Raw genomic sequence first — 12,715 nt, 5'->3', positions numbered from 1 at the left:
CCTACGCAGAGATGTGGCAGTGGGGGAAAACAACTGCATCCATCTCACACCTTAAGACTTTTTGAGGCTGGGCACAAGCTGCCAAGAAGCCAGACAAGAAGGTACGGGTCAGTGTGCAGGTCCACATCTCTATAGGCCCTGCTGACAAGGCCGGCAGGGCTCTCTGCTCATGTCCCGCGGCAATGGGTGCCTGGCTGTCACTCACACCCCTTCCCCTCTGCTCTTTGTAACTGCCTCTCTGCGCTCCTCTCCTACGCTGCCTGGTTGCCCGCTTCCTCCCACTGACCAACTCTAATGTGTGGAAACCTTTCCTGGGGCCCCACTCAGCAGAGCAAAACTGAGAACCTCGCACATCTAGAGAGCAAAGCAGGAGGAGAGGTGGGAAGGGAAGATGCGATTTTTAGAGCATGTCCACGTCTTCCCCCAATCCCCTCTGGCTTCCCTGCAGTATGAGGCCATCCCAGAGCTGAGGGTGCCATAAAGGCTGGGCAGCGTGGAGGAAGAGGTAATAAAAACTCAGCTTCCGACTGTCCCTTCAACGGGGCTTTGAACCTATAAAAAATTAAATCATAGGGTCAAGAGCACAGAGAAGCCAGCTGATTCTGACCCCTGCCTTTGGGTGCGACTGCTCCAGACCATCCCACTCGCACAGGCATCTGTCCCAGCATTTAGCAAAAGGAGTTCCATGAGAACCACAAGGGTTACCACTGGAGTCAGTCAGAGGCCGGGAGCACAGCGCAGCTTCCTCATGAGTAAGATGGGAATGCTAATACCTACCTGTGGGATAGTTCTGAGAATTAAAAAAAGGGCTGAGAATTAGCACAGGGCTTTAATAAACTATTAGTAAATGCAAGTCCTCTCCCCCTTCTAACTCAAATACCTCATGTGGCAATTTATAGTCAGTCTTGTGGAACTTGCAGGCTGAAATACATGTCTGTCAGTCAGCAACATGTACTGAGTGGCAACCATCTTTTGCAGAATCATGCAACAGCCATGTGGTAGGAAAGAAAAAGAAATAGGAGACAGTGTTATTCTGGGAACTTTCAGTGCAGTTGGAATAAGAACATATGGTGCCCACACATGCATACACACACTTTCAGAACCACTACAATGTATTGTGTAATCACAGGTAATACACCACAAACTGTATTACGTGAAAACTGAAAAGAGTATCCTAGGGAACAGATAGGTGACTGTGCATGTACATATGTGTGTGTCTACGTAGACCTCTTCCTACATGTGGAGTAGTGGAACTAGAACCGTTGTCAAAGCAAAAGATTTAGGTTGACCAAGTGTCAGAGCCAGATGATCTTTAGCAAGTTACCTAATGTCTTTGGGCATCCCTTTGTCTCTCTCACAGAGGCAATAACATGTACTCCTCAAGGGGTTGTAAGGATTAAATGGGTGTGATGACTTATGTGCAAGTGCCTAGTATAGAGCCTGGCACATCCTAACCCTCTATGGCTCCCCATCCTGTGTCTCTTCTCTGTCCTCCCCTCTTCCTCCTGCTCCAGACTACATCTATCCCAACCCCCAACTTTGCTTCAACTGTGCCTTTCCCAGATTTTCTTCCATGTTCCTCATCATGCTAATTTTCCAACAGAAATTACCAAGTCTGCCATTTCTAAGCCATCCGCTCACTCTGACTCCTCCTGGCCCCAGGCAGCAGAGTAATAATACATGAGTGCTGAATGATAAATAGCAGCATCCACACAAATCTATCAGATGGCACTGTGCAGATTTAAAAATGCAGACACCACATTTTTCTCCTGTTCCCCAAGCAAATGGCAGGAGTGGGTTCTTTGAGGACGGCTCACCAAGACCAGAAGGCATCCTCGTGGCACCAGCAGTCAGCCACCACAGCGTGAGCCAGTTTGGTGTGGTGTGTCATTCCATGTGAGCTGGAGTGTAGCTGTGAAAGGGATGGGTGTTGAGATGCCGTGAGCAGTTGTGACCCAGGGAACCGCTTCTCAGAGCTGCAGAGAGATTGCCTTGGGGACTCAGAGCCGTGGTACAAGGAGGAAATCAGAAATGCAGAATGGATTTGTTTCCTGAGCACAGGCAGCTGAATATTCCAGATGTGGCTCTTGTCCATGCTGCTCCCTCTCCACAGTGAATGTGTCTCCTGAAAAACCAAAGGCTCCATTTCCCCTCTCAGTAAGCAGCCCACAGAGTAGAAGGCACTGCCATCTCCCTAGCCATGGCCTTATTTTTTAAGAAAAATATTTTGCATCATAAACCTTTTGATGAAGAAAGGGAGAGAGAGCCCTTAATGAAATATGTTAATCTGGGTAAGCCAGGCTCATATGAAAGGGAATATTAAAAGAGACAATATTCACCAAGGCCAGCTCAGTGGTCTGAGATAGCTAAAAAGGAAAGGGAAGAAAATAGGGCACCGGATTTCACCTATTCAGGGTCAGAGAGATGACAGTGATCAAGTTTGGAAAATCAGCCAGAGGCCTCCAGATTTGACTCTGATGCATTAGCCTTGAAGGGTTGTGGAAAGAGAGCTGTTTTGTGCCAACATCAAAGATGATTTGGGAATACAAGGTCAACTCTACCTGCAAAGGACTGGCAAAGCAGAAATAAAGGTGGGCCACTCTCTGGAACATTCCCCCTCCCAACCTTCCTATGATTGGCAGCTGAGTGAGGCAAGGGAGGGAAGGGCAAAGGTTATTTACTATAACAACAAACTGCAGAGAAAGTCCAAGCCCAGGGTAAAGGACAAAAAAGAGACTCTGATTTAAAACCAACAATGGTTTTAAGTGCCCAACACATGCCAAGTTAAGGAGACATGCTAAGTTTTAGACATGGCTCTTCCCTTCAGGGAGCTTAAAAAAAGATACTGTGCAATGAACAAGGGTTCTAAATACTGTTGGAGTACGAAGAAGGTGATGAAAGATGAAGCTGAAAAGTTGTGCCCAAGCCAGATGTTGCATGACCTGGGTCATACTGAAAAATTTTGTCTTGAGATTCTGGTCAAGATGGTGGTGTAAGTAAAAACTATACTTGGAACCTCCTACAACCACATTAAAAATACAACTAAACTACTGAACAACCATCATTCAGAACCCCTTGAATCTAGCTAAACAGAAGTGCTATAACTAAGAATGTAAAGAAAAAGCCACAACAAGACTGGTAGGAGGGGCAGATACACAGAGCAGGCTGGTCCCACTCCCACAAATAGTGGTTAAAAATCAGGAGGGATATCTTGGTTGTGGAAGTCCCCGCTGAAGGATGAGGGGTCCCAACCTCACACCCAGCCCCCCACCCCAGCCCAGGTTACAGTGCCAGGAAGGGAAGTCCCCATAACTTCTGGCTGTGAAAATCAGTGGAGATTGTGGCTGAATGGGACAGAGGCTTTTGGTGTCTCAGGCAGCTCTTCTTAAAGGGCCCACACACAGACTCATTCCCTCTGAGCTCCAGTGATGGAGAAGCAGCCCAAAAGTCACCAGGTCGGGACCACCTAGGGATATCAAAAAAAAGAAGTCACCAGGGACATACAGAGATGAACTGAAGTGTCTGGCATCAGGGCAAGAGCTGGAGAGGCAGCTTTCTCCCAGACTGAAGTGCTGGCAGGGGCCATTGTTCCTTTGCTAAGCACACACACACACACACACACACACACACAGAGCCAGCAGGCAGACACCATATCTGAGTCACCATGAACCTGGCTAACACCATTCACACCACCCTGGAGATACCCTAAGACCCCACCCCACCCAACTGGCAGGCCCCCAAAGCCCCTTCCATCAAACGACCAGTCTTGGCTCATGCTGCTGACTTTCCTAAAATCTCCTCTGTGTACCCTGTACCTGCTAAGAGGCTGCAAGCCTGGCACTAGCAGCAGCTGGCCTTGGTTCACAGCTTGGCCTCTCCTGGGCATATCAAAGTCCAGAACAAGTAGCAGCCATCTGAAGATCCCTCTGTAGCTCATACCAGGTGGCCCCAGGCAGGGCACAGGTGGCAGCTGACCTTGGCCTGCACCTCCGAAGAGGCCCCAGAGCCAGTGCACCTGGTGGACAGCTTCAGATTATGTGGAAGCACCACCCAACAACCTCCACAAGTAATATACTCAAGGGGAAGACCCAGCAGGCACAAGATCCCATGCAAGGGGTGGGCCCTTGCATAGCTGATCCTCCCTGGTGGTTCCAGCCAGTCTTTTCAGCTGATAGGCCTAAGGGTAAATCCTTCCCATTGACATGCCAATAGCAATCAATGCTCAACTACAACTGGCAGGTGCACAGAACCTATAGTGGTTGAACCCAAAGCACCCAAATCACCCAGCTCAGGTGACCAGGAAGGCTGTGCCACTGGACCTTACAGGACACCTACCACATAAGTCCATGCTACCAGGCCTGGGATTTGTAGCAGCTCTAACTAGTACATAGAAACAAACACAGGAAGGCAGCCAAAATGAGGGGACAAAGAAACATGTACCAAATGAAAGAACAGAACAAAATTCCAGAAAAAGAACTACACAAAATGGAGGCAAGCAATCTACTAGATGCAGAGTTCAAAACACTGGTTATAAGGATGCTCGATGAACTCAAGGGAAGAATAGAGGAACTTAATGAAAACTTCAACGAAGAGAAGAAAAAATAAAAATGGAGATAGAAAAGGTTAAAAAGAAGCACTCAGAAATAAAGAATACATGAACTGAAATGAAGAATTATAGGGAATCAACAGTAGAGCAGAAGATAAAATCAGTGATTGAGAAGATAATGAAGCATAAAATACCCAATCAAAACATCAAAAAGAAAAAGAATTTTAAAAATGAGGATATGTGAGGAACAACTTCGAGGATACCAACATTTGCGTCATGGGTGTGCTGAAAGGAGAAGAGAGAACAAGAAATTGAAAACCTATTTGAATAAATAATGACAGAAAATTTTCCTAACCTTGTAAAGATAAGAGATAAGTCCAGGAAGTGCAGAAAGTCCCAGACAAGATGAACCCAAAGAGGCCCACACCAAGACACACCATAATTAAAATGCCAAAGGTTAAACACAAAAAGTGAATTATAAAAACAACAAGAGAAAAGCAGTTAGTCACCTACAAGGGAGCTCTCATAAGATTGTCAGCTGATTTCTCAACAGAAACTTTGCAGGCCAGAAGGAATTGGCATGAAATATTCAAAATGATAAAAAGCAAGGACCTACAACCAAGATAATTGTAGCCAGCAAAGCCATCATTTAGAATCAAAGGGAAGATAAAGGCTTCTCATACAAGAAGAATGTAAAGGAGTTTATCAACACCAAACAAGTATTACAAGAAATGTTAAAGGGTCTTCTTGAGGAAGAAGGAGGAGGATAAGAAGGAGGAGAAGGAGAAGATCAAAACTATGAATAATAAAATGGCAATGAATACATATTTATCAGTAATTACTTTGAATGCAAATGAATTAAATGTTCCAATCAGAAGGCATACAGCGGCTGAATAGATAACAAAATAAAATCTGTCGATGAGAGATTCACTTCATATGGAAAGACACATACAGACTGAAAGTAAGGAGATGGAAAAGATATTTCATGAAAATGGAAATAACAACAAAAAAAGCTGGAGTAGCAATACTCATACCAGACAAAATAGACCTTAAAATAAAGGCTATAACAAGAGCCAAAGAGGGACCCAGCAAGTCCACTTCTGAGTATTTATCTAAATGAAATCCAAAACACTTAGTTCAAAAGGCATGTACATCCACATGTTCATTGCAACATTATTCACAATAGCCAAGATATGGAAGCAGCCTAAGTGTTCATAACTAGATGAATGGATAAAGAAGTGATGCAGATATACAATGGAATATTATTCAGCCATGAAAAAGGAATGAAATCCTGCCATCTGCAACAACATAGATGGACCCAGAGGATATGCTGAGTGAAATAAATCAGAGAAAGACAAATGCCAGATTATTTCACTTATATGTGGAATATAAAAAACAAAATAAACAAACAAGCAGAATAGAAACAGACTCACAGATACAGAAGATATTTCAACAGTTGACAGATGGGAAGAGGTTGGAGGGATGGGTGAAAAAGGTGAAGGGATTTAGAAGTACAAATTGGTAGGTACATACTAGTCATGAGGATGTGAAGTACAGCATAGGGAATATTGTCTAATATTTGTAGTAACTATATATGGTGTCAGATGGATACTAGATTTATCAAGGTGATCACTTCATAAGTTATACAGAAGTCTAATCATGGGGTTGTACACCTGAAACTAATATAATGTTCTATGTCAGCTGTAATTTAAGAATTAAAAAATATTTTTAAAAACAGGTTTTGTCTTTATCCTAAGAACAAGGAAAATATATTGAATAGTTTTATGTAAGAGAGTGGGAGTATCAGATTTGTGTTGTGGGAAGACCACTGTCAATGCCAAAATTGAGTGGCCTGTAAGAGGCGCCAATCATATTTGTAGAGTGAATGATGGCTGCAGTGTGGAGAACAGATGGAAGGGGACACAAAGTGGGTTCTGGGAGGTTAACCAGTTAAGATGTCATTTCCCTGGTCCAAGTGAGAGATGACAGTGACTTGGCCTAGGGTAGGGATGGAGGTGGAGAGAAGGTGAGATTCAAGAGCTACATGGGACACAAAAGCTATAGGACTTGATAGGCAGGGAGAGAAAGGGAAGGCTCAAGGATAACACCTAGGTTTCTGGCACAACACGACTGGTTGTGGTTCCATTTCATGAGACAGGGAACCCAGAAAGGCAATGGGTTTACGGAGTGTATGGTCAAGACTTCTGCCTTGAACATATTGGATGTGAGGCTATAAGGATCTGAAGTCCAAAGGAGAGATCCAGGTTAGATCAAAATCTGTGTGTTATCTGTATATAGATGGAAATGGAAGACATAGGTAGGAAAAGTGAATGAAGTAAGAGGAGAGTATAGGATGGACCCTTGCAGAACTAACAATTAATGGTAAACTTAAGGAAGATACAGCTGCAAAGCAGACAGCAAAGAAATGACCCAAGAGATAAGAGAAAACCCAGAGGGTATTTTATCAGGGAACCCAAGGGAAAAGTGTTTCAAGACAAGAGAGATCCAAGAGTGGAACACAACTGAGAGGCCTAGTGAGAAATCAGGCTTGGAGACGTGAGGGTCACCAATACAGTGGATTTAGGACACTAGTGTTACTGGAGGGTGAGGAGTAAACGGTGAATGTTTACATTGTCCGACATACACCTGGCACATCACCAGTGCTTGGTAAATATTAGCCCTATTGTGTTCAGCACATCATATGGGTCTCCTCCCGCTGCCTGCACCCACCAAATAGAAATACACTGATTCACAATCGCAGTTCCTCTCATACATACATGGCATATCAAGTCTTATGTGTGTGCTGGCAACCAGCTCCTGGGATGCTACAGAAAGAAGCAAACATCTGCCTCCATGTTGCTAGCCCATTCCCTCCCAACCCAAGAGGTACCACAGACCAAGTCACATCCAAATGCATATTTGCAATTCTGGCTTAACCTACCAGCCACAGAGTGACTCTCCCGGTGGCTGGGGTGTTTTAAAAGGCAAGGACAAAATGTGCTTCTGAGCATCCACAGCCTGCCGTTTGTGACTTTTGGGCTCATAAAAATGAATGGATTAAATGCAAAGCTGCATATGGGGAGCTGGGCCAGTGCCCTTCACAGATGCTGAGCCTGCACAACTGAAAGTGGTGTTTTGAAAAAAATCAAGACCTCAATTAACCAGAATCCGAAAGAATAGTCTCCTCTGGTGAATGAGTCTCCTGATTTATCAGGCATCAGCTTTAAAAAAAAAAAACCAAAAAAAAACTCTTAAAAGCTTTCTACAATGTGCTAGCCTTCTTTTATGATTCAGGGATTAAGCTGTAGTGAATACAGTTTAATCTTTTCTACTGAGAATTTTCAGGATCCTCTACTGTGGATTCAAAAGGCATGGAAAATTTGACTGGGCAATGACATCAGGATATGCCTGGGAAGAATTTAATCCCTGCTATTAGCTTGTTTCTTTGCGCTTTGCTTTTTTTTTTTTCTTTTTCAAATGAAGTGCCAATAAAGTCATCTAGTTATAAATTCCAGGTTTGGACGGTCCTGACTGAGGCATTGCTGTAACTAACCCCTTCCCATTTTTCCCTGGAATTCCCCAGTAGGTGCACAGCAAAAATGTATTGAAAGAATGACTGCATTCCTCTGGAGATGCAGCATATATTGTCACAGTATCCCTGGTATTTATCTGGTATTTTTCACATTCCACACTTCTGCTAAACATTAGCCCTGGAGTGGGCTGCCAGTCCCCTCAGATAAATCAGGGACATGCTAATCCTTTTGTTGACCTGACCCTAGAGACTCAGAGATCATTCTCCTGTTGGTGAGAGAAAGAGGTTGGGGTTAGACTGGGCATTCTGACACTAGGTCTGTCCCCCTGACAGAGTCACACTCAAAACCAACCCCACAGGTGCACAAGGGAAGGAAGTACAGAAGCATACAAAGACAGAAGAAAAGGGGAGAATACTTGGCTTCCCCCTTTGCACTGGGGCTATTGGTAGATGGAATATCTCACAGTTCAAACAAGTCACTAAGTGGTGTGAGACCAGTCAGACCTTCAGAGACTGCAAGCAAGTAGTGATCTTGGAAGGGACCTCAGGAAACATTTTGTCTGACCCCCATCTAAGGTTGAAGTTCACAAGCTGGCCCAGGGCAGAGGAGAGTTAGGTTTCCTGACTCCATCCAGTGCATTTGCTGCTCACATACTCAGGGACTCCTTGGTCTTCCTGAGTTTCATGGAACACATCCCTTTCACTCTGTCAAGTTCAAACCTATGCCCTCTCACTGCAGTGTACGTGAGCTAGATTTTTCTGGGCATCAAACTTGAGATTGGGATGTGTTGATGCTTGAGGCTAGGGAGGGGCTTTGGAGTTTGCCTGGCTGTGGTCTGAAATGGGTGTCCTCTCTGCAGATTCCTGGGACTTCAAGCAGTCCACCCGTAACATCTCCCCAACCATCAACCAGGCTAATATCGTGGACTTGCACCCAGCATCTGTGTACAGCATCCGCATGTACTCCTTCAACAAGATTGGCCGCAGTGAGCCGAGCAAAGAGCTAACCATCAGCACTGAGGAGGCTGGTGAGCACCTTGCCCTGTCACCCGTGCCCTTGACCTCCAGTATCAGGGACACCTGGGGCCCACACCCACCATGTCCACTGGCAGTGGGCTTGCAGTTAGAAGAGAAGAGGCAAGACTCCAAGGTGTTTGTTCATGTCTGCCTCTGAATCATTGGGAGCTCTAATGCTTGATCTTTTCCAGATGGGGTTCTAGATGCTGGTCTTCTGGGAGCTGTCCATGGTTCTGCCCCAGCCCCAGCCTATCTGGAAAGGGCAAATGTACTAGATATGTGATTTTTATCATGAAGTTTTTCTGAAAGTTTAAAATAAAATCTTTGGTTCTATATTCTCTCTCTCTCTCTCTCTCTCTCTCTCTCTCCCCTCCCACCTTCCCTCCCTCTCCCTCTCTCTCATATATATATAAAATGTGTATAGTAACCAGTACTCATTATTAATTACCAACATGCCAGAGGTTCTCCCTTTGCCCCTTCCCAATCACAACTTCATCCCCCCTCCTTTAGTAACCAGTATCTTAACTTTCTTGCTTTTCCTTTTATGTAGTCACCACAATGTATGTTCACATAAACTATAAAGTTCAGTTTTGCCTATTTTCTAAGAGAATGTATTCATGAAATCATAGTTTATATATTCTTTGGTTTTTTTCTTGTTTTGATCAAAAAATTTTCAAGCTTCATGTTTTTAGTACAGCTGTATCATTTGTGCATTTTCAGTGCTGTATGGTATTTCATTTCATGACTACATCAGGGTCCATTTATCCATTCTACTGCAGATGGACATTTATTGTTTACACTTTGGAGCAGTGAGCATTAGTGTACTCATTTGCTAGTACACAGGTTTGTGAATTTCGCTAGGGGACATAAACAGTTGTAGAATTATAGAGTCATCGGACTGCATAAGAGTATGAGTTCTTGCCACTACACACCCTTGCTACACTTCGTATTATCAAACATTTTAAAAATTATGGAGAACAAAGAGGAAACCTAAACCTTATGATTATTTCAAGGGGACTGAAACAAAGGTCCTCTATTTTTGTGGATGAGCATTTCCTTTCTCCCCAGTAGCCCTCCAGCTCAGGAGGAAGGAGTGACAACACAGGACTCTTTCTTCTTCCAAGACTTGACTCCTAACATTGTTCTTCTTCCTCCCCTACCAGCTCCTGATGGGCCCCCCATGGATGTCACCTTGCAGCCAGTGACCTCACAGAGCATCCAAGTGACCTGGAAAGTAAGTGAGGTTGACAATATCTCCCCTGAAATGCCTTCTTGCTTCCACCTTCCTCAATCTAGGAATGAAGCCCCATCAGTCTAGGTAGTTCTGGTTTCTTATCATGCCCATGCTTGGTTTGTTTGTTGGTTTGTTTGCTTGCTAAACCCAGTGAGAATGAAAGAAGGAAAAAGAGAAGGAAACAGCAGCAAGCCACCCCCACCACCACCACCAACGCCCCCTTCTTCCTCCACCTTGGCTCTCTAATGGAGCCTATGCAAGGGGTGGGATGAAAAACTTGGCAGTGCCAAGTAGGGAAGATGGTCTTTCCACCACATTGGACTGTCCTCCAAACCCTGCAGGTTGTAAAAAGTCAGGAGCTGGATTTGATTTTGTGCAAAGTTCAAGGGGGCCCTGTGGATGTTGGGAACCTTGCCTTGACCCTATGACTAGAGCCAGGCAGTAGGTGATGCACCACCTGTCTTCTCACAGTGAGGCCTTGGACAAATGGCTTGGTCCTTTCAGGCCTCAATTTTCTCTTTAAAATCAAAATGAAAATAACTTCCCTCCTTACTTCTGGGGGTGGGAGAGCTGTAAAGAAAAGAGATCAGAATGTGTTGCAGCCATTTTTAAGGAACAGAAACTTATAAACCCTAGATGGTATCTGAAGAATCTGTCACTTAAGGAAAATCACAGAGGATATGCAACAGTTGGGCAGAGGAACAGAACAGAATAACTTTATGCAAGACCAAGAAATGCTTGGGTAACTCCAGCCTTGTTGCCACATCCCTGCCATGGGCACAAAAGGGCTGACCATGCTGAAGGCTTCCTGTCGTGCTGCATTTTCTAGTGTCCAAGTATTTTCTTATACTAACTTATGTGACCTCCCCTGTTTCTGTGGAGTAGAGTGGACAAGGATATTTTTTTCCTTGTGAGAGGAGGCCGAGGCATAGAGATGCCAGGTGACTTGCTCATGGCCATTCAAGTAGTGACAGGTGCAGGACTTAAGTGCACATAGTCTGGGGCCCCCACCCAGTCTCCCCACCATGACACACTGCACAGAGTTGGGGAACGGAGTGAAATAGAACCCACAGGCTGTTCAGACTGAAGCAGAACCCACGAGCTGTTCAGTTATGAGGGGCTCAATTGCCCACCACCAAAAAGCATAACTTTCAATATGACAGTTTGGTGAAAAGAAAAGGAATTGTTTATTTAAAGTTATACAGATTTAGATTAATGGCGGGTTTCCGCTGTTAAGTCTTACTTTCTTTAAAACACCCACAAACACATAGGTCTGCCTCCCCCTGCCAAACCAGGCTAGTTTTAGGAAAGTCAGAGATACCATTTCCCTCTAGGAAAATAGAAGTCCATGATGGCTTAGTATTTCCCAGACACAGTTCAGCTTTACCAGCAGCTCCCAATCATCTGTGCCTGACTGGGGAGGTTTTGCCTGTGTCACAGTATTTTTCAGCTCTTAATTCAGAACCACATGGAGTTCCCCTGGTTAATGGCTGCCACCTTATTTTTAAATCCCTGACTGCGGCCTGTAACGCACTGGGTATGGTGACCAGTCACAGCCACTTGTAGAAACTTACACAGGCCCCATAAGCTTTTCATCCCCGTTCTGCAGTCCTAGCCCCTCCCATCTCCTTGGCTCATGGAATGGCCATAGCTATTTACATATTAAGAAACTAGGTATTTCTTAGGAAAATAGCTGCACTCCACTGAGTCCCATTCTCCATCTCCAAACTGCAGGCTCTGGGGAATTTGGGGGGACCCTGCTCTGTAACGAGCACTTTCTTAGGGGCCATCCATATTCTTCTTCTTGAAGCTTTCCCATCTCAACTGTGGAGTTTGGGCACTGCCTCATCTACATCTGGGCTCAAGGTTATTTTCTGGCTCTAACTCCTGATGGAAAAAGCCCAGGGACTTTAGTCTTCCTCCTGGACTTTTCAAAAAGGTAGACTTAAGAATGGGAGAGATTCAGAAGGGCCTAGTGATGTCTTCCCTAAAAAAAACTGCACTCTTGTATGTGCGCACGCGTGTGCGCGCACACACACACACACACACACACACAATGCACCAGAGCCTGGTTCCTTCCCTCCCTAGAGAAATGACTAAGACAAAAGTGGGGCAGAGTCCTTCCTACGGCCCAGCCCATCTTGTAGGCACCTGGAGCCATGGTTCCCTCCAAATTCAGATCTGGGCTCCATGGCTTTCCTCAGAAACTGAGGGTGAAGCCCAGGAGTCTAATCCCCAAGTCTCATCTGTATCCTGGCTGGAGACCCATTTCCTAGGAATAGTCTGCGGAAGGCAGGGGTGGGGGCAGGAAGTGAATAAGTATGTAAAACACTGACACTGAGTCATTTGGCTACAAAGCTCTGACCTGGAGGTCGATAAAAATTTA

General features: G+C 44.9%; 1 protein-coding gene across 1 annotated transcript in view; it reads left to right on the top strand.

Annotated features, from left to right (window-relative positions):
• DSCAML1 (DS cell adhesion molecule like 1) overlaps positions 1-12,715 on the top strand; it is a 96,703-nt gene that overhangs the window by 48,832 nt on the left and 35,156 nt on the right. Inside the window, exons 12-13 of the mRNA XM_090267348.1 lie at positions 8,939-9,106; positions 10,259-10,329. Of these exons, the coding sequence (XP_090123474.1) occupies positions 8,939-9,106; positions 10,259-10,329 (239 nt within the window). The remainder of the gene's footprint in view (positions 1-8,938; positions 9,107-10,258; positions 10,330-12,715) is intronic.

This window comes from Furipterus horrens, unplaced genomic scaffold (assembly GCF_987537825.1).
Source record: "Furipterus horrens unplaced genomic scaffold, mFurHor1.1.pri manual_scaffold_2, whole genome shotgun sequence".
Lineage (NCBI taxonomy): Eukaryota > Metazoa > Chordata > Mammalia > Chiroptera > Furipteridae > Furipterus > Furipterus horrens.
Note: the sequence above shows the minus strand (reverse complement) of the source record. Positions and strands in the feature narration are given on the sequence as shown.